General features: G+C 42.6%; 1 protein-coding gene across 2 annotated transcripts in view; it reads right to left on the bottom strand.

Moving 5' to 3' along the window:
* The window catches only part of NT5DC2 (5'-nucleotidase domain containing 2), a 61,252-nt gene extending 39,606 nt beyond the window's left edge, over positions 1 to 21,646 (bottom strand). The window contains exons 1-5 of one of the 2 annotated variants that reach the window (XM_053297515.1): positions 20,940 to 21,646; positions 10,803 to 10,987; positions 9,865 to 9,939; positions 6,292 to 6,347; positions 4,337 to 4,430 (exon numbers count right to left, since the gene is read on the bottom strand). In XM_053297515.1, coding sequence (XP_053153490.1) covers positions 4,337 to 4,430; positions 6,292 to 6,347; positions 9,865 to 9,939; positions 10,803 to 10,987; positions 20,940 to 21,321 — 792 coding nt within the window. In that variant the 5' untranslated portion in view covers positions 21,322 to 21,646. The remainder of the gene's footprint in view (positions 1 to 4,336; positions 4,431 to 6,291; positions 6,348 to 9,864; positions 9,940 to 10,802; positions 10,988 to 20,939) is intronic. The other variant, XM_053297514.1, reaches the window with a different exon arrangement.

Below are 21,646 nucleotides of genomic sequence, written 5' to 3'. Positions count from 1 at the left end.
AGGAAATAAGAATTATGTAATTGGTGGCATAGTGTTGTACAGCAGAAGTAACCTGGCATTGCTAACTAGAGCAGAAGTACACACTTAGTCCCACAGGAGCAAATGGCCTTGTATTATATGTGTAATAGAGAATACAGTTGCAGCCTTGAAGTTATTTATAAGTACAAAGCAACATAGGTATGTCTGCTATAAGACAATTCCTCTTTCAGGAAGTGGAGATGTCTGGAAACAGAAGCAATGAAAGCGAAAATCTCTTTGCTGAATTACAAGAAACATCTGAAATTATCTTCAATAAGAAAAGGAGAAATAATGAGTGAGATTGGTCTTATTTTCTGCACTATTTGTACAAAACCTAAAGATGTTAGAACAAAATATCCAAACCATGTCCTGCGTAGGCAAAGAATACATTGGTTTAGAGTTATATATTCCAAGCCAAATGTGAAAAAGATGTGTCATTAAAAGACCTTTTAAAAAAACAGCATAGTTTAGCAGTATGAAAGCTTGAAGGGTTAAAAGCCTCATGGGCCAGAGTTCCTCTTTCTTTCCATTATTATATTTCTTGGACAATATTCTCGGTGCCTGCATGGTGTAAGAGCCAGAGTGTTTTCTTTGGATGCAGGCAAACCCATGTCCTAATCTGCAAAGTCCTTGGGCAAGTAATTCTTTCTCAAACTTTCCTATCTCAGAGGGTGTTGTGGAAGACAAATAAGAAGTGTTTAACTACAGAAGAAGAAAGAAAAGCTATACAGAACACAGAAACTCCTATACATCTGCTCTCTGGCTATGGAGCTCCATTTTTAAGCATATCCCCCAAGGCAGAAAGAAACACAGAACACAAAAGTGTTGTTAACAGGATGCTGAATTCTGTACTTGAAACCTTTGTTGCTTTTATAGTATGATCACACAAAATATATGCAGCTCCTGCTCAGATGCTCAGTTACACCTATACAGATGGGAATAAAACCAAATGGAACTGTGGCCTAATCTGCACAAGCCTACAGAAAAAGGCTACAATGGATGAATTAGGGACACATATTGCTTGCAGATCTCTCCTACGTTCTCTTGCATTGTGTCTACCCTGTTCCACTGATGAGGGCAAGAGGAATTAAGTCTAGGAAAAGATAGCATGATAAAGGACCTCAAACACATGAACAGGGCTCGGGGGGGGGGAGGATTACTCTAGGAAGAACAGCAATTCCATAGACCAACCTGAAGGAAACACTGGCTCACAATCTACTACACCTTCGCAGGAAGACTTATCTGTCACATTCTCAGTTGTCAGATCTGCTCTGTCTCCCTCTTCCTTTCAGAATCCTACAGCAAGGAGGCTGGGATGTCCAGCTAAGTGTTAGAAGAACAAAGAGGGCAACAGTTCTCATCAATGTAATGCTTGCTCAGGATAATTCCTTGTCCTAGAGGCCAGAACCATTTTAAAGACAGGTGTTCTGGTGTCAGCCCTTAGCATTTCAGAATCTACTATAAAGAAGAGTGAATCAAGCCATTCTTGAGGTCCGCACAAATGCTGCATTTTACAGTCAAAGAATTGCTCCAAAAGTGGCCTCCACTGAAATGTGTGGGTCACACACACACACACATACTGCCAATTTTCTAACCTTTGTATTGTAAGTCTCCAGATCAGAGGAAAAACGTAATGTATAAATTGGCTCTAGGGACCACTTCAGATGTTTCTCCTTTGCCTGAACATTTGAGTGGTGAGATCAGGAGCAAGTGTCAATGTGGAGAAGGCAACCATTGAAAAACATTATGCATCTGTGTTTTCAAATACTTTCCCTGACTTTGAAGAAGAACATACATGACTCCTGCTCATATTGTCACTGCACATATTTAGGAGAGGAATGACATCTGTATAGGCTTCAAGGAGAACATCATTTTTGAATAAGCCTTTTCTAATTTTTGAGCATCCTACTCTGGGTGGCAGAGTATCAAAAGACAACATGGAAAATAATATATCCTTTTATCAAAGGATTGTTAAAGGACTAACAAGGGATGCATTATAGTGAACAAGGGTGACCAGTGAAACAATCTTATCTGTTCCCCTCTAGTTTCCGCAGCGGTGAGGCGTGGGAGTACATAATTTGACCAAGAAGAGAAAGTTGTAAAGAGTTGTGAGAAAAATGTTTCACACTTTCATGTCATTTCTTTTTGGGATGTATAATTCCCAGTTTAACAACTACTCAGAGACTACATTATGGAACCCAGCTACCCACGTGGGTATTGGATCATACAGAAAAACTGACATCCAGGCCCCAAGCTGCTGTCTGAGAACAGCACAGCCCCTGAGAATTCAGAAGTCCATCATCCCTAGAGAGCATTAAGAAATGGATAAACAAGTACTATTCAACAACATGGATTGATAACTCATGCTTCTAAGGAGATTTGTTATTTAAACTGTTAGCTAGGAAGTGAAGTCTTCAGTCAGTCTATTAAAGAGTCTTTCACAGCACTTTGTCCAGACTCTCTGTCTCCTTGATAAACTTTTCTGAAACTCCTGGAGAAACAGTATGTTTAAACTGGCAAGTGCTACTCCCCCCCACAAAAAAAAAAAAAATTGGATGCAGTTGCTGACATTTGATTAAGTTTATATTAAATTTCTTGGCTGGTTAAAAAAAGCCAACATCCTGATTTCTTTGGATAGTCAATAAGAGTACTTATTGTGATGGGTAGATTTACCCCCTTGCAGTTAGCGTGCGTTGTTTGTGAGTATAGACAGCAAAAATACTCTCCTGTATGCCAAGCTTCCAAATCAGTTTTCAGTGCACACCTGTCTCCAGAGTGCATCAGATGGGTGAGTGACAACTGCCATTGCCAGCCCATAATATCAGCCAGCCACTGGCCAGCATCTCCCTTTGTTTACAACCAACATAAACACAGAGCTGTTGTAGAGGCAGCAGAAGCAGCAACACCCTGGGACTGAATCCAGCTGCCAGCTGGGAAGAAGCACCCTGTGGCTCAATTCAAATAGAAATTCCTCAAGTCACCCCTCCCTGCAGCAGCACAAAGAGCTCAATCCTCTAGGAAATCCAAAGGATTCTTCCAAATTATTCTCAAGAGCCTCAGACTTTCACAACAGATATATAAGACAAAGGAGCTGCTGCTTAAAGCATTTCTAAACTTAAGCATACTAAACTGCTTAAAGCATTTCTAAACTTCTCATATCCTTCTCTATGCACAATTGCACATGTACATGCACATGCAAGTAAGCAAACAATCAATCAATCAAGGCAAACAAACTGGTGCTCTCCTGCCCTACAAATATAGTGAGAGTCAGTGTGGCATAATGGTTAAAGTGTCAGACTAAGACTGGAAAGAACCACATTCAAATCCTGACCCAGCCATGAAAGTCACCGGGTAACCTTGCGCCAGTCACTGTTTCTCATTCTGCCTAACATATCTCACAGGAGTTGTTGTGACAATATAATGAATGGCAGCAAAACAACCATGTATGCCCCTCTGAACTCCTACACACACACACCCCGCATGAATAAATTACCTCCATCCGAAAGCCAACCATATGCCAAATGAACAAGAGGCAGAGGAAAATTAATGCAACAGATTAAATAGCAGCATAGGAAAGCAAGATGCAATAATCCATTCCACTTCCTTAATGATGAACAGACGCTAGTCACCAGCACCACAGAGTCCATTCAAGTGAGAAGGAACAACAGATACTCACTTGCTTGTTGCCCACAAAAAGGGTATGACTAAGGCAGATCCAAATATTAGTAAGTTAACAACAGTTGGTGCTTGTTTTAAGTTTTGCTTCAAACTCTTAAAATAGTTGGTTTGACAAATTTTTAAGACATTGGTTCCCAGTCCCACAGGACAATTGTAGCTGATTTGGAAAGAATAAATGACTATGCAGACACATTTAAGTTTTCCATGTATAGGGTGATTCCTTCCCCATGAGGGCTGCTTTGGATTTTTGGATGTTAAAAGTAATTGAAGGCTGAAACCCTTTATAAAGTTACCTAGGAGTAAGAACATTGAACAAGTGTGACAGTGATTTATGTCTGAACAAACAGGCATAGACTCAGCAAGTCAGATAGAGATTTCAATTCCACAGTGTAACAAAAGGAGTAAAATCAGCAACATCTGAGCATGTGCCAAGTGGAACTCCCAGAGTTTTCCTCTGCCTAGTCACTGACTCATTGCAACCACACCTGTGGAAGCACAATAGCTCTCATTTTAATAACAGACATGGTAAGAATTCCAGTGCATCCAAGTCAGGACTCAGATATGGGAAATATGAATACCATAGATCAGGGTTACAAACTGGCCAATAATGAGTTTTGACAGCATCATCAGCTCACTGTACCTTGCCATAGAAATCACTCATCTGATATAATGGGATGTGTTGGGTTCCACCGTACATCTCGATAACCTCTTCATCAGGCACTGGTTTCAACCCTCTATGAAACAAGTTACAAAAGCTGTTTCAGTAAATGCTAGCTGTGATAATCGCATGGACGTAGAAGGACAGATGGTGGGAAACAGCTAAGTTGTTTTTTTTAAAAGGCTCTTGTGCCAAGTCAATTTCTAATGCAGCATGGCCTTTCATTTTCTGAGTTGTTAAAGAAAACACATCAAACTTTTCATAGAGCATTTGTAATTGGGTAGCTGGCTGTGCTCACTTCACTAAGAATCATTTTTGGCAAGCGATCATATGAAATTAACAAGTTGTTTTAGTAAGAACTAATCTCTACAACTGGACTAAATTGGTTCAAATCAAATCAAGGTCCACAAGTTAGATCTCTTGTGCCTCAAATGTTAATGCACCCACCATCTTGAATTGGGGCAGATGACATCAAACTATGCCATTGAGGTGTCTGTGTGTCACTCACTACAACTGTACCTCATTTGGTTCAAATTGGTTAGACAGTCCACAAGTTAGCACACTTGTGCCTCAAATGTTCACACATTCACCATCTTGAATTGAAGTTAGCCCCTGCCAACTTGGCAAAGAGGCACCTTTTAACGTGGTGATTCTCTTTATTTAGCAGGGGAAGAGTAACTGGCCCTATCCACCCCCAACACAGTACCTCCAGTGACTGTTGCTGGTGTCTATCTTACATTTCTTTTTAGATTGTGAGCCCTTTGGGGACAAGGATCCATCTTATCTGTGTAAACCGCCCTAAGCCATTTTTGGAAGGGCAGTATAGAAATCGAATGAATGAATGAATGAATGAATGAATGAATGAATGAATGAATGAATAGGGGTGAATGACATGACAAACTACACCATTGGGGCATCCCTATGTGTCCCTACAGCTTTAGCAAATTTGGTTCAAATCGGTTAGGCGTTTCACAAGTTAACCCACTTGCGCCTCAAAAGTGTACATGTCTACCATCCTGAATAGGGGTGGATGACAAACTACGCCATTGAGATGTCCCTACAACTGTACCCGATTTGGTTCATATTGGTGCAGGCATTGTGGACCAATGATCTCATAAGCCTACTGGAAAGTATGGAAGGAAATTATAATGGGTATGCACCATAATATTTTGGGAGAGATTGACAAGTGATTGACATGACTCATTTTGACTTAATCGTAACATTAATTATTGAGGTACTCCTTTTTCATTTAAGTTTAGCTGCTTCAGTCTTGTTCCACTGACCTAAGCCCCTTTAAACTGAGCTCGTAGCTTTTAAGGATTATCAAGTGGCGGAAGGAAAGTACAATAGCAACCTTTCAGTGGAAAACTTTATTACGTGCTATCCAAATTGACATTGATAAGCCCAGGCTGAGGTAAAGAGAGCTGCCAAGCTTGGAGAGTCAGAAAAGGGATGAACTTCAAGGTTATGGGTGAAAGAGTCGTTTGGAGGCACTCCTGTTTAAAGGCAATATAAGGCTTATAGATAAAAGGGGAATGAAGAACTCCCCTCAGTTCAGCCAGTATTCTCTGATCTATTCTTTTAAAAGTGTACATTGATAAAGGCCGGGTGTGTGGTTGAGGCAGGTAAATTAATAGAATACCACTCAACAGGGAAAGGAGGAAGTATAAAGTGTGTATGTTAGAGGAACATAAGTGCATTTGCACTCCTCATTGCTTCTTCAGAGAAAGAAGACTCCCTACTAGACTCTGGTTCAAGAACTGCAAAGCTGACAGACTTCCCCCCGCCTTTCCCAAAGCACAGGACAATCTCCTGAAGCTAAGGGCTTAACACTTCACTGCAATATATTCATAACATTCATTGATCTCCTACTCTGCGGGAGAAACACAATCAAATTAATACATAAACCATAAACAAGGAGATGAGCTTCAACTCACTGGTATGCCGTACCCAACTGAACATAATGGAAAGCATCAATCTTCATCAGAAGACTCTGAAAGATAAGCATGCTTCTAAGGTGAAAACACTCAATGTGCTAATTTATTCAGACACAGCATTAGAAGAACACAGTGCTAATCTTCAATTTCACATGAACATATTTTAAAATTACACTTACGGAGCACTCCTATCCACAAATTGCACCCAACTAACAAGATTGGACTGCACTAAAAACTTCGGGACTAGCACAGAACTGCCCTATGCTGGCGGGGGCGGAGATTAGACCTTCATAGCAATATTTATTACATTTATATAATATATTTGCATTGTCAGCAGCTTGGCCCCTGAGAGACAACAAAGGCCCAATCGTGACTTTCTCTTCTGGGGCTACATGGTTGGAGTGCTGCTCTCTAGTGTTGAAGGCTTAGGGTTCTACTCCTGCTGCCTCTAAATTCCTCGGTCTATAATTACTGTGATAAAACTTACCTTCCAACGGATCTGCAGGCAGCATGTGCATCTCCCCAAGGAAAGCTTTAAGCCCACATTTCCCCTTTCCGATTGCATTGCTCCTCCCCACTGAGTCACCAGGCCACACTATTGCCTCCTATGGGCTTTCTGCTGTAGTTCATATCTTCCTTATTCACACTGTTCCACTCCCTCCCTCTTGCAATGAATGACGGAAGATGCCAACAGATACTTCCATAGCATCTCTGCCATTGCTACGTTATATTTACCGGTATTAAATAGGAAAGAGTATTTCATATAAATGTTGCTTTAGAAAGTGTAGAGGATTGCAATTGTGTTACACTGGTGTTAGCTCTGGTATGGCAGTCACCCAACACAGTGAGACTGCAGGGTCGGCCTGTTAATCACTTAGGTGTTTTTTTGTTTTTTTGTTTTTTGAAGTTTCCGGGACATTGGAGGGTTCGTTAGGTGTGAACAAGTAAATATCGCCCCCCACCCTGGATATGTGATCATACACTGCGAGAAAAACTAAGACAGCACTGCTGGATTGTAGGCAACCAGTTCTAAATATGAATGTTTTAGGGTGGGCCTGTTCTTTGAATCTTGATTTAAGAACATAAAAACAGCCCTACTAGCCCAAGGCCTACCTAGTCCAGCATACTGTTTCACATAGTGGCCCGCCAGATGCCTCTGAGAAGCCCACAGGCAAGAGGTGAGTAGGGGTGTGCATGGTCTGGTGCACCCCCGGTCTGGCACGGGGGGACGACTGTTGCTTTAAGTGGGGGGGTGGTAGTACTTCCCCCCCCCCCGCGCCGCTCTTCCCCCTCCAGCGCTGTGTCATTTGAAAAATCTTCTTGGGGCAGCAGAGTTTCTCTGCCGCCCCTGCCCCCCGTTGTTGTTTGTAAAGCCTTCAAAGAGACGAGCGCTAGTGGCACGCATGCGCCCTGCGTGGTGCACGCTCATCTCTGACGCTGCCTCGCGTGCGCCGCATACGTCACAGCACGCACGCGCCGCGCAGGGCACATGCGCACCACAGGGTGCATGCGCACCGCTAGCACTCGTCTCTTTGAAGGCTTTACAAATAATGATGGGGGCAGGGGCGGCAGAGGAACTCTGCCGCCCCAAGAAGATTTTTCAAATGACACAGCACCGGAGGGAGAAGAGCAGAGAGGGGGGTAAGTACTACCACCACCACCCCGCTTAAAGCAACAGTCCCCCGCCCATCCGGACCGGTCCGGTGGTCTTTTGAATTGTGCCGGACCGAACCATGCACACTCCTAGAGGTGAGGGCATGTTCTCTCTCTTGCTGTTGCTCCCTTACTTCTGGTATTGAGAGGCATCTTGCCTCTGAGGCAGGAGATGGCCTATAGCCACAAATGAACATGTCCCCTTATCCCATGTCTAATAAGTTTACTCATAAGCCTTTGGTGGGGAACTTTGTCAAAAGCTTTTTGGAAGTCCAAGTATACTATGTCAACCAGATCACCTTTATCCACATGCCTGTTGACACTCTGAAAGAACTCCAAAAGGTTAGTGAGGCAAGACTTGAAGAAGCCATGCTGGATCTCCTTCAGCAAATCCTATTCTTCTATATGTTTAACAATACAGTTTTCGTCTCTCACTGTTTACATATATGCATGCTTCACATCGCACTAGACTAAAGATAAAAATTTATTCTTTGCATCATAAACATCTTCGGGGAGGATTCTCAATGTGTTGCTATCAGATGCCCTATTGAAAGAGTCATGTTTGTTCACTGTCATCTTTAGTGTGACATACTTCTGTTAAATGATACTTTAACATGATTGATATTTATACACAATGGTTACATTTGGAAGAAAAGAAAAACTTCCCTGATTAGTAACACATTCAGCTTTTTCTGACCATGTGAATTGTTGCCACCCATAGAAGGTTTACATCCCCTACACCAGAAACACCACCTCCCCATGGTCAACATGAGTGTAACATATGCACTGGCGCTCCATTTATCTGCACTCCTGTTTCTCCCCACCCTGTTTCCACCTTCAACAGAAGCTTACTTTGAGAATATTTATACAGCAGGCAAATATTAAAGTTGATTTCTTAAGTCACCGTAGTGTCCCAACATAATACTAACAACCAGCGCTGTGTACAACGCAAAAAAATCTAGCTAGCAATTTAATACAGTTATAGATCTCTGTTAACACAACCGAATCCCTATTTCATACTTCTCACAAAGTAATTTTAAGTGATCTATTCCACAACTCCCTTTTTTGTTTTTGCATCTCCTATGTGGCTTGGGTATCACTGCCCTCTTTAGCCTCTCCTCCCTCAATCAAAAGTGCTGAGATTTTAAAAAATACATACATAGCTCTTCTGGGAAAGTGCTGGGAAGGATTATGCATCCTAGTGCTCCATGTGCACCATCCCAGACACTGCTGCAACTTTTCCAGTTCAGTGCACAGAACCACTCTCAGTGCACAGAACCACTCTATGTGCCTCAGCACGGTACCAGGGAGGCTGTGCATATCATTCTGCTTTGGCCATCTGAAGCCACTTTCTGCTTTGGCCTTCTGGAGGTGTTATCTGCTTTCTAGGATGACTTTCTCTGCAGCTTGTAGGCAAGAAGCTCCCGATACTAAACCTATGCTTTATGATTGAAATATGCTAATATGGGCTGGCATCCAAAGCAGTGCTCTGTGGATGCAGTAGGAAGATGTATCTGCTCTGCAGGAAGCTTTTCTAGCTATATCATACTAGGCATGCAGTCAGTAGGGGCGAGGGAGAAGAGTGAATTTCAACTATTTGTATGCCCTTTGGAAGTGCCTTATGCCACTCAAAAATATGTCCCTGGAGGCTGCACAACCCTCGGGGACACATTTTTGGGTGACACAGGGCACTTCCGGAACCAATACAAGTAGTCAATATTTGCTCTTCCCTGCTGTGCATGTGCAGCAGTAATGGAAAAGCTTTCCACAGTGCATCCTAGTTACATTTTTCTTCCAAAAGTAGTCATAATTTCTGCGAAACTAAACTCACCAGGCCCATAAATAATACCAGTAGAAACATATAGCTCACAAATTACTGTGAAACATCACAAGAACATGAGTTGGATCTCCATAGCTTACCTTGTGCACATCATAGTGAAGGCCTCTTATGGCAAACCCAGGAATATATTCATATTTTCTGAGTCCCTCCGGGTACTAAGAGAAATAATTCCACCAGAAAGCAAATCAGTACAGCCTGTCATACAGGTGTTCATGTTATAAGCTGCTACTGTATTTCAGTTGATCCCAAGATTAGTTACACCCCAGAAGACTAACAGAGGACCAGAGAGCCAGTGTAGAGTGGTGTGATGGACAGAGTATCAGTTTTTGTGAAGAGCCATGAAGCTCACTCTGTGACCTTGGGGCAGTTACCATCTCAGCTGCCCACCTCACACAACTAAGATGAGTGTGGGGAGAAATAACATAAATCACCCTGAGCTCCTTGCTGGGAAGACAGGATAAAAGGCAACCAAGTAAAAATTAAAGTCACAGCAGCCAATTATGGCAACTCCATCAGTGAATTTCTGAATGGACAAGAAGTTGATGTGAAATGGTCATGAACAATGTGTCATGCAGTCAGAGACAGGATGGGTTTCATTATTGAAAGCACAAGTTTACATTTCATACTCTCTGCTAGGTTAGAGTCTTCAGGACACATTCCAATTGAATTTTGTTTCAGATTTCTTAAATCAAGAGCTAAAGGTTGTGCATCTTAAAATAAAACTGGATATTCCCACTGGACATTCCCACAAACCTCATGTGCACCCACAGTTCCCCTATGAGAAAGCAAATCTGCATGGAAGAAGGGGAAGAACAGTGTACCTGCACAAAGCTGCAGATTCACAATAGGAGTCAACATCATGCAAAGGGTGTAGTTTAAGCCCAGGCACATTTGGAGAGTGATGTACACACTTGCCATGTGCTGTCCTGCCCTGCCACAGCCAAAGTGTCATTCAGAGGTAAAGCAATATTTTATAATTAGGAAAATAAAAACAGCAAAATGAACTGTAACGCATTACCTTGTACTGCTCAATTAGAATGTCTCTGGCTTTGTTGAATATCATAGAATGCAACAGATTAGAATACTGTGCCAATGTGTAATCATAATCAAAGCCATAGATCTCCACATCTCCCAGGCTGATCTCATTATTTGCGTAGATAGCTGCTGGGTTAAGAAGATTGCAGACCCCTGGAGGAAGGAGATCTGGAACAAACAAAAAATCCAAAAACCAAATCAAATTTATTTTATAAAATAAAATAAAATCTAAAGTAACTCAGGGGATGTTACAGTCCAGGCTTAAAAACACTCTACAGAACTGTTTCAGGAGGTGGCATCTAGTAGTCTCATGGCTTCCAAAGAAGAAGACAGGCGACACTAAATGGGACACTGTTTTTAGCACTCGTCTACCAGCCAACAACCGTTCTTGATTCTGATTAGTTAGGTTAGCTTCTTCCCCAAGAGTCAAGAATAAAATCAACATTTTGGTTTTTGATCTGATACCACATGGATGGGGATTCTGTTCATTTGCAAAAGAAATATTCACCTTCAGTGAAAGAGAAGCCATATAATAGTGAACAGAAATCAATATTTCTTTTGGAATGGATGTACTCATGCCTGATAAATATTTACTCTGTACTCAAGCCTGATAAATCTTTAACACAATACAAGCATTTCACCTTCCATTTGCCAAAAGCCTTAACATAACTAAAGACAGATCAAATACTGTAATGTCTAATGTAATTCCAAACACATTCTGTCTTGAGTTACAAAGTGCTTGTCACTGTATTTTTCAAAGATGCTCCCATGTCCTTAAATTCAACCCTTTAAATTCTTATTTCCCACTGCTCAGTGTTTTCTCAACATATCACAGCCATGTGTCATGGCTCAGACTTCTGACTCAGAAGAGACAGAGCAGGAATGGGCGGTTTCGCCTGCTAGTGAGGGATCAGAGGCACAGCAACAGGATTTGGCAGGGAGACCAGACTCTGGAGCTGAGGATACGGAACAGCTGCCAGACATGATTTCTGATGAGGAGGAGGCTGGGATTTCACCTGTCTTGAGAAGACGTCTCAAGAGAAAAGCTCAGTGGGAGTCTCGCAGGAGATGGAGATCACAAGAGAGGAAGCAGAAGTGCTGACTCAGGGAAGCCTGATTGGCTGCTGGTTCTCTTGAGCCATATATATTTTGCAGTCTATCAATTGCTCAGATGCTGTTAGCAACTTTCGCTGACCGTAGACCATGTGCTATTTTGAATTCCCAACTTTTCTGAGTTCCAGTTTGCCCTTGTTTGTGCTTTCCTGCTTTGTTCCATTAATTCCTTCTTATGGTGTACTTCGTTCTTTTTTCATTCCTTGCTCTGTGTTTTCTTTTCAGTTATTACTCACTTATTGTTAGAGGGGGGTACCTAGTTCAGTTCAGGGGACTTAATTCATTTACTATTTTCTTTGTGAGCCTTTTATTTTCCTTCGTGTAGCTTCGCTGCTACTTTCTGTTAACTCACAGGGGGAGTACCGAAGGGGGTTATAAATCCTGTTGGGTTAGCCAAGCTAACGGATTTACGACACCATGATATAGGCACAGCTGCTTTTGCCCCTCTCCGATAAAGGCAGCTGGCAATCTGAGGGGGTGTTACAGTCCAGGCTTAAGAACACTCTACAGAGCCATTTCAGGAGGCGGCATCCAGTAGTCTCATGGCTTCCAAAGAGGAAGACAGGCAACACTAAAATGAGGCACTGTTTCCAGCACTCACCTACCAGCCAACAATCGTTTTCAATTCTGACTAGTCAGCTTAGCTTGTTTCCAAGCTAAGAACAGCTTAGCTTGTTTTTGCTTGAGAAGAAGAGTCTAAATTGTCCCAAGTCCTGACACTTGAGAATGACTCCAGACCAAGCAGTCTAAGCAGGGGCTTAGCAAGGTTGGAGTGGGCCCAGAGACAATATTTTAAAATGCACCCCTCCACGGAAGCTCAGCTCATGAAGTAAAGAAACACACACAGACACACACACAGACACACACCTATGTGCTGGAATAGAAAATCATCCTAAATTATTTTTTTAAAGGTTTTGTAAATTGTGGATGATGCAAGTCATTTAATGATACTAGAGAAAGACATGCTGTTCTGGTAGCTCCAGGTCTTTAACACTCACATCCGTTTTGGAGGATGAATATCACCAAAGGAAGCCCAGGCGGGTGCGCGGCTGGGGGAGTCAGTCATGTGACTTGCCTCTGGGGGGGGGTCCAAGGCAGTGGGCCCCCAGACAACTGTCTCCCCTTGCCCTATTATAGTTATGTCTCTGAGTCTAAGTGCCCCTTGGGACACAATCATCTGAAGGAAAGAATGTCTGACTCTGCACATTCATACTGTAACTGTCACTTCCCAGCAATGATCTGTGTGAATGCCATGGCCGAGAAGCACGCCATTGTATGAGCATGATTTGCCCTGGGAAGTGGTAGCTGCCATCAGGAAATGGGAATGCAGTGGCCTAATACTACTTCCTCCACATGACTACATTCTCAGTGACTCTGGCAGGCTCCACAGAGAGAAATTTCAAAAATATCTGAAGCAGACCTACAGGAAAGAGAGACAGTTATACAGCTCTTAGATGCTGCAAATGTACCATCATGCTCTACAGGCAGAATTTTATTATGTTGGTGGGGATGCCCTTCAGTAAAAGCATATTGAGACAAATCTGCTATTCATCCGATGACAGGAAATTGACTAAAACCTGATGTCAGTTGTTTTGCACATGCTTGAAGATGCTTGTGTATAGTTCTACTAAGCTACTGCAGCAAAATCTTTCAGAGGCTGCACAACACTGGAAATCTAATTCATGCCCTATGTTATGGGATTATTACTCAAGACTTTAAGAGACTGCTGAAATTGGCGAGGACTGCTGGAGGAACTGCAAGCTTCATTCTATTGAATTTATTTATTGTTAGAATTGTCTGAGACTCCTTTCATATTATATCGTTATACATATTGCTATAAAACTGGATTTCATTTTATGTTAACAAAAAGCGGGGGGGGGGGGGAGAACCGGCTTGCAGGATCTCTACATAATAGTAGAGATAACTTTATACTCATAATAACTTTACTCCACAATTGAATTTTCTAACAATTTTGTTTCAATAGCACATTTCTACTTCCTGGGGTCTCAGCTTTCCATAATGGAATATAAAATACCTGCCTGACCATAAAAGAAGAACATCTGAATTTGCAGTGCAACAGCCTGTAACACACATGCTGTAATTAAGAGATCCTTTGATCCTAACATCAGATGTTGTTGGAATGATCGATGACTTTTGCTACACTTTCTCCATATTATCTAAATAATCAGTGACTGCAGAAAACTCACACATCATGGAACAGGAGCCCCTGAATTGGCGCAGCGAGGAAATGCTTAACTAACAAGCAGAAGGTTGACAGTTCAAATCCCCGCAGGTACTATATCAGGCAGCAGCGATATAGGTAGATGCTGAAAGGCAAGCAATGATAAACTCCTCCTGCATTCTACCTAAGAAAACCACAGGGCTCTGTGGGTGCCAGGAGTCAAAATTGACTTGACGGCACACTTTACTTTAGAAGCTTCACATTCAAATTCCACATTCCTAGAGTTCTCAAAAACCCTCTGCTTTCAAGTGTTATTTAGAAACAACACTGCTTCATCCCCAAAGATTAAAGCAGTCTTCTGATGAGTATATCTCCTAAAAGAGGGCAAATATTCTTTCAAAGCGGTTGCTACCACTAGAATCCAAAGGGAGCCAAAATCAAACAAGTAGCCCTCAAAATACTTTGCTGCTTATTTGCAATTAGTCTCTAGAGCACAGTACCTTAACTTTCCTTCCTATATTCTGTAAGATTTTAAAATATTTGTTTTTCCCCCACAAGAACTTGAGGCAGATTTCATGAAAGGCATTACAAAATAATGTCAAAACCTATAACACCCAGGATTAAACAAGAGATAACAAGAACAAAACAAAAAGATAGATTCATAAACATTATTTAACCAGCATGGACCAAACCAGCTGTATAATAGCTCTTGAAAGCCTAAAGATCTTCACTGAAATAAAATTAATTGCTAGTTGTGCATGGCAATGGATGGTCAACAAGAACCAGTATATAGTTTTACAGCTTGGAATTGCAAATTAAAGTTTAAATAAATATCTGAATTGCACACAAAAGGCATGACCGAGCTATTTGCGGGAGAATGAACACCACCACTGTCTTATTCAGACGTTCACAACTGGGAAACTCTGTTTCCGAAGTTCACTGTGTAAACACAAGCATGTACTGTGTTGCTGCTGGACATGCATAGTTCATGAATTATGATCCTTTTCCATATTTCTGTTTTGGAACAGACTGAGGGAAAACTATGGCTAACTGCCAGATTTTATTAATTAGCATCTGTGTTTAGTGAATTCAGGACTCATTTCCAAGCTTTTAGGCCACTTAGGCCATTAGCAGCAGGCATAAATAAGTTTGCATGATATCCCAGAAGGGTAGCCATGTTAGTCTGATGCAACAAGAAACAAAGGCCGAGGTCATTTTAAGGTCTAAAAAAAGGTGTCAAACTTCAGCTGATTTAAAGGACAAGACCCTTCTTTGTTTTTGTCACATGGTACTGTTTCCTTTCTTCTCAGATGACTTAGGTTATTGTATAAAATCACATTTCTATTCACATAATATTACTGCAGTGGGTAATCTTGTTCACATGTCAGAGACAACAAAATTCTTAACATAATAATAATCTATTGAAATATAATTTCCTATTTATTTATTGGATATATATCTCTGCTTATAGTCCCACTGATGCCCTCTAAATGATTTAAAGGACATTAAAGTCACAATAAAAAGTTTAAAGCCATTTTATAAAAGCACCACTGCTTCATTAGAGAGAAACAACAGAAATACAGCCAACACATGCACCTTGAGGGCCTTTTAAAATAAGGTTCTGACCACTCTCCTAAAGCCAGCAAGAGAGAGCAAGGGGGCCTTTTTAATTCATAAGGAAGTCATTGCAGCTGCAAAGGCCCTGCTCCTTAAAACAATCTGTCTAACTTTCAAATGCAGGAGAATCAGAGTCCCCTCTGAAAACCTTGAGTATACAAGTAGATTCATATGGGAGAAGGTTAGGCAATCCTGAAGGCAGAGGAGCAGCTAGATAATTTTGGACCCTGGACCTAATGAGTGTATGCTCCCTCCCAGCAAAATAAGCATCCTTTCCCTGTATATACATTTCACCACAAACCTAGAGGTCTAGGCCAGAGTGCATTGAGAGAGGGGAAGACTATACAACCCCCAAAGGAACTATACATCTTGATCATTCACCACCACAAACCCACTGATCTGGGTCAGAGTGCATTCGACAAAAACAAAAATGAAAGGGGGGGGGGAACCACCAAAGTATACACAAGCCCCAATGGATTCACACAGCTTCTTGATCATTCACAAACTAACTGTGACACAATATGTGTCTCTTGATCCACAGTTCAAACACAAAACCAACTTGGACATATAATGCATTTGTAAGGCAAAGGGAGAATTAAAACCACAACATATACCCTTTGCTTCACGGTTCTCATGCAGAGCTTTTAGATCACAAACCAATTTGAGCATAGTGCATGTGTAAAAAAAAAGTTTGTTTATTCAGATGTAACAGTTAGTTCAACTTTCACTTGCTATGAAGTACTCTATGGATAGGGATAACTTTCTGGTAGCTTTACTGCAGTAGGGAAAAATTATTAAAAATCACAGGATTGAGCGATTTCCTTGAAATACAAATACACAGAGTTCTGCCACCTTGGGCTACATGTGCGACCAATTTCAGAACTCTAAGCCCGGCCAGTCTGGAAATGTAAAGGGTTGGGCAAATGGGGGGGGGCATGCTGCACTTGTTAACGAAGGCAGAGTCCTTCACATGGGAGTGGAATGATGGTCTGGGGGAGGGGCTTCAATTCCAGAAGTTTTTGTAATTCTATACCATGAAACAAGCCACTTATAGGACTTCTTTGACATTTTTATTTAAAAATTCAAAAAATCATTAAAAAATCAACAAATTGACCAATCTGCTTCAAGATCAATACACAGAGTCCTGCTCAGTGTTCTCTAATTGTTTTCATCTCTGTGTGGAATGAGTTTTGTTCTGGGTGGGAATATCAAGGCAGTGTGTGCACACATGCATTCAGAGTGGGGCCTTCCTGATTCAATCTGAGCGGGATCTAAAATTAACTGAGCCGATAATTAAAAAGTGATACTCACATGTGCACATGCCTTAGAAGGAACACTGGTCCTGCTAATCTGTCCTACATCTGTGTCAAATTTCAGAACTCTAGGTCAAGCCACTCTGGAAGTATAAAAGGGGTCCTCTTTTGCCTTGCAGAACATCATGGCGCCCTCTAGAAGAGCAGGCACATGGTCTTGGGCTCCCAAGTCCATGCCTAATGGCACCCCTGCCTGAAGGCATCCCAGTCCCAAATTATTCAGGGCTTTAAAAAAAATCAGTACCAATACTTTGAACAATACCCAGAACCTAATTGACACTATTTCGAAATAGATGTTGCATGATCCTTGCAACTGACATCAGTCAATATCTGGCGGCTGCATTCCAAGCCTATTTAAGTTTCCAAATGCTCACGGAGTAAGTTACAAGGTCTGTGTCACAGGGCCAAGACATCATTCCCCAAAGATCCTGCAGCTTGAAAACCAAAGACAGTCAATAAAGAGTACACCTGGAGGTTATCCAGACTTGGCTTCATGCCACAGGGTATCCAAAGAGCGAATCTGCTTCGCAGCAGGTTCACAGCTGTCTCATTTGGGTGATTAGATGAACTGTTCACATACTGCTCTCTGCATTCCTTGTGGATCTTTCTCCTGTGTGCACAGCTTGCTCTGTTTTTTTTCCTATAACCAATCACATCCCAGAGGAGACAGGATAATTTTTCTTCTTCTTGGTCAGTTTGACAGTCAGTGTTCTGCATGATTGACTAGGCTCGGAACAGCAGAGGAAGCCCACATTTTTCATTCTCATTCGTGTGTGCTTTGACTCAGTATAGCATGTCTAGGGGAGATCAGTCCAATATAGAGTAAGACCTCTGTGCAACAAGGCTTGATTGCAGCGGGATCCCAGAGAAGGGTTTCTGTTCTCTTTCCAAGAAATACTAATTTCCCTCCCTCCCTCCCTCTTGGAAAAAAGAGAAATATTAGACCTTGGGTGCAATCTACTGAGAAATTCTCCACCTCAAGCTCCATTAAACTGAATGGAAGTTTTGCAAGAGCGGTCCAATCAAATGCATCTTTCTTGGGACTGCAGACATGGGATCTGCTCACAAATAGTAGAAAAATAGTAAGATAATTTCTTATTTCTTACAGTTGTAAGAAAATTGATAACTGAACCAAACATAATTCAAATTGCAACATAAATAATAATAATGATGGTCAAGACATCTGGAGGAGATATTCCTGAAACAAGGCAAAAGGGGTTAGCTCAAGACCTAGTTGAAGTAGGTAGGACTCTCAGCTGGCACAGGAAGATGATGTCTGAAATACGGCTGCCAAAAGAAATCATGGATGATGTGCTCTCAATACAGTCCGTGCAGAAGTTGGAAGGTATCAGATTCCAAAAATAGGTCCAGCCGAGTGTAGCTTCAGTGTAGCCACAGTAGAATGTGGGTATAATCAGTCACAGGCTATGCCCCCACATGCCATAACAGATGAATGCAAAGTTCATATGCCAAAACTTCATATGTCGTACAGCTATTCCGGATATAAGCCGTTTTGCAGAGATAGCTTCATCAGCCTCCTCTACCAACAATACCTCTACCAACAATACCAGTACCTCACTCCTCAGGCTGGATAGAGCCTCTCAGTATTGTCCGGGGTTGGGGTGTTTGCGCTGAAGAACCTTCCGCTCATGTCCCCCACCCCACCCCCTTAATCAGAGGAGTGGAAAGCATGAAGGCTCAGAATAGCAGAAGAAGCCTGCATTTTGCATTCCTCAAAGGGTGCGGGAAGGCAGGTGAGAGAGAAAGGGAGGGAGGGGAAAGGGAGAGGGGCTCATTGCATGAACGAACCATAGCTGGGACCCAGACATGACCTATTTAAATCTATTAAGAATTTCACCCAACCTGTCCTGATCCCTTTTTAAGTGCTTTCTAGCCTGACTTCCTTCCATGCAATCCAGGACATAATTCTCTTTGCAAGAAATACTAATTTCTTAGTATTTCTTAGATAAGGTGATTCATCTCAGCATTGTCACACTTGCCAGACCTCCAAAATCAAGCTTTGGCTAACCCTTTTTCTGTCTCTTTCCCCATGAAGAGATTGGTCTCCACTGCCTGCTGGTTGTCCCAGCCAGCTTCAGAGACAGAGCCATGAAAAGAGCAGGTAGCTAGTGAGGGCAAAGATTCTGTCAAACTCCTGTTGCAGAAGATGGGAGAGACAAATTGCCAAGCAGTGGCCTCTGCTGACACTTGGCATTCCGGAAATCCACCCAGTTAACATTAAAAAAAAAAAAAAATCACGCAAGTGCGAGTTTTTCGGGGGGGGGAGCCGAATTATCAGCAATGACCCCTCCACACATCACAAAGAAGCATACCATAAACTTCATCCCCCCCCCCCAAAAAAAGATGCCACAGTTAGAGGATGTTTTAAACCTGGACAGAATTTGGGCTAAAACAGAATGCACAGCCATAATTTGGGGGGAAACAGAGTCGTGTCTGAACTGGTCCCTGATGCCCCACAGCAACCTTACAGTAAATCCAGCTGATATGTGGACTCACACCCTCCATTCCAGAGGAGATGTGAATTAAAAGCCATGTGTGTAAAGGTTCCTGGCTACGGCTACCACACTAGGTATTCAGAAGTACCACCAAGCTGTACACATGTTCCTTAATGGAAATATGACCCCATCCACAAAAGCAAGCACCCTTCCCCTAAGTCAGTCAGATTACCCATTAGTGTCACATATGTAACACTGAATTTCAGTTTGTTTGCCCTTATCAAACTGATCATTAACTCTAAACACCTGTACAAGGAATCTACCACCTGATCTGGCTTAGATGAAACTGAAACTTTTGCTTGTCTCCATAGGCCTTCTAGTGCTCCTGTCTACTATGCTGTTCCTGTACTTTCTCTCCTCCCCATAAAGGGATAGTACCAGTTTCTGGATCCCTGTGATGGGGGACGTAGTTAGTTAAATGCTGGAATTGTTAGTTGTGAAATGTACCTGAAGGAGTGTTAAGTTGCTTAATCCAATATCATCAAAATACGTTTAATGTACCAAAGAGACTAGTTCTAACCCTCAAGCAAAACAAAAAAAGAATTGAAGTGTAAAAGTAATGCAATGATCCTTACATTTGTGCTTTTAGATTCCAAGAATCCATTGTCTGCTGTCTCAGCCTGGTTCTTTCAGCTAATTTCCACAACAGAGTTACACATTACTTGCAAAACAGCTCACTAGTTAGCGTTAGTTATGGTGAAGGCATTGCCAATTGGCCACTTCCTCACTAAAAGTTTATCAAATGAACTCATGTCAGTTCTGCAAATTAACAGGACGTCATCAAGGACACAGAAGGCCCTTAAGTGGGCCAATGGGAATCTCATCATCATCATCATAATAATCTACTAATGCTTGGAAAAGTTTGCTTCAGAACTACATTAGATCAGAAGTATATTATATCCAATGCACTCATTTGCACACCTGATGTATCTGTCTAGCATCAAAATTTGAGCCAACATAGGTTTCTGTCATTTCCCCCTGTAGAACATCCAACGAATCTAACCTCTGTGGATTTACTAGATCTTGTGTAGCTGATCCAACCTGCTGAGTAAGTCAAAAGCAATCAGATGGGATTGTGGCCACATGGCTCCTTGTAAACTTAGACCATGATTACTGCATGTGCTTTCACAACACCGACCTGAGGGCAGTGCATGGTTTTAGTTTGTTGTGGGCCACTCCCCACCCCCAGGATTATCTCCTAAACAGGTTGGAAAGGGGCATTTTATTTCATTGCCATCAGATTCTGGGGAATCTGGGGAATCCAGCCTGGGGACACACTGAAACATTTTTATTGCAGCGCCACATGTCAGATTTTAAGTTTCGAGAAAATGCAACCAACCAGAATCAAAGGCACTCGCTCACACCCCAGTGGTTCTTACCGTAAACCAGCTTTTTCATCTCGTGGTATCTGGCCCATAGATAAGACTTGGGATCGATCCCCTCGATGGGGCTGGGCTGATTGCCCAAGTGAGTTGTTGTGGCGGCAGCAGCAGCAGCAGCATGGCCACCAGACTCCGCGGCTCTCTTGGCTTTGCCGCTGACAGAAGACGACGGAGGCTGGGAATGCCCTGCAGACTGGTGCTGATGGGCCTTTTGCTGGCCGCAGCCAAGGCGCCCTTCTCCGGTGCCGCTGCCTTCACCGCAGTAACTGGCTTTGGAACAGCGGCTGTGGCTGGAGGCGGCGGCTGCCACGAGTTGCAGGCTAGCTCCGCCGCCCTTCCAGATGCCGCTGCTCGCAGCCTTGAGCCCGACTGCCGCCATGACCTCCTCCCTAGGCGGGCGCGCCTCTTCCAAGAGGATCACAAGAAGACCGTCATCTTCAGACAGCGCCGAAGCCCCTCTCCGCCGCAGCAGCAAAGGCACCTCCCGTTCTCGGGTGCGGAGACTTGAACGCAGACTGACTCCGTCAGGGGCCAGCTCCGCACAAAATAATCCAGCCAATGAAAGAGCAGCAGCCCACCTCGCCAATCCCGGAGGTGCTCTAGCGAGGGTCTCCCTCCAAGGAGGCAGCCAATGCTGCCTGTAGTCCTGGGATTTGTAGTCAAGCCCAAATTTTCGACCTCGGTTTATGTCTCAGCCAAGAACT

This window comes from Hemicordylus capensis, chromosome 2, assembly GCF_027244095.1.
Source record: "Hemicordylus capensis ecotype Gifberg chromosome 2, rHemCap1.1.pri, whole genome shotgun sequence".
Lineage (NCBI taxonomy): Eukaryota > Metazoa > Chordata > Lepidosauria > Squamata > Cordylidae > Hemicordylus > Hemicordylus capensis.
The sequence above is the reverse complement of the archived record's forward strand: the minus strand, read 5'-3'. Positions and strand labels throughout refer to the sequence as shown.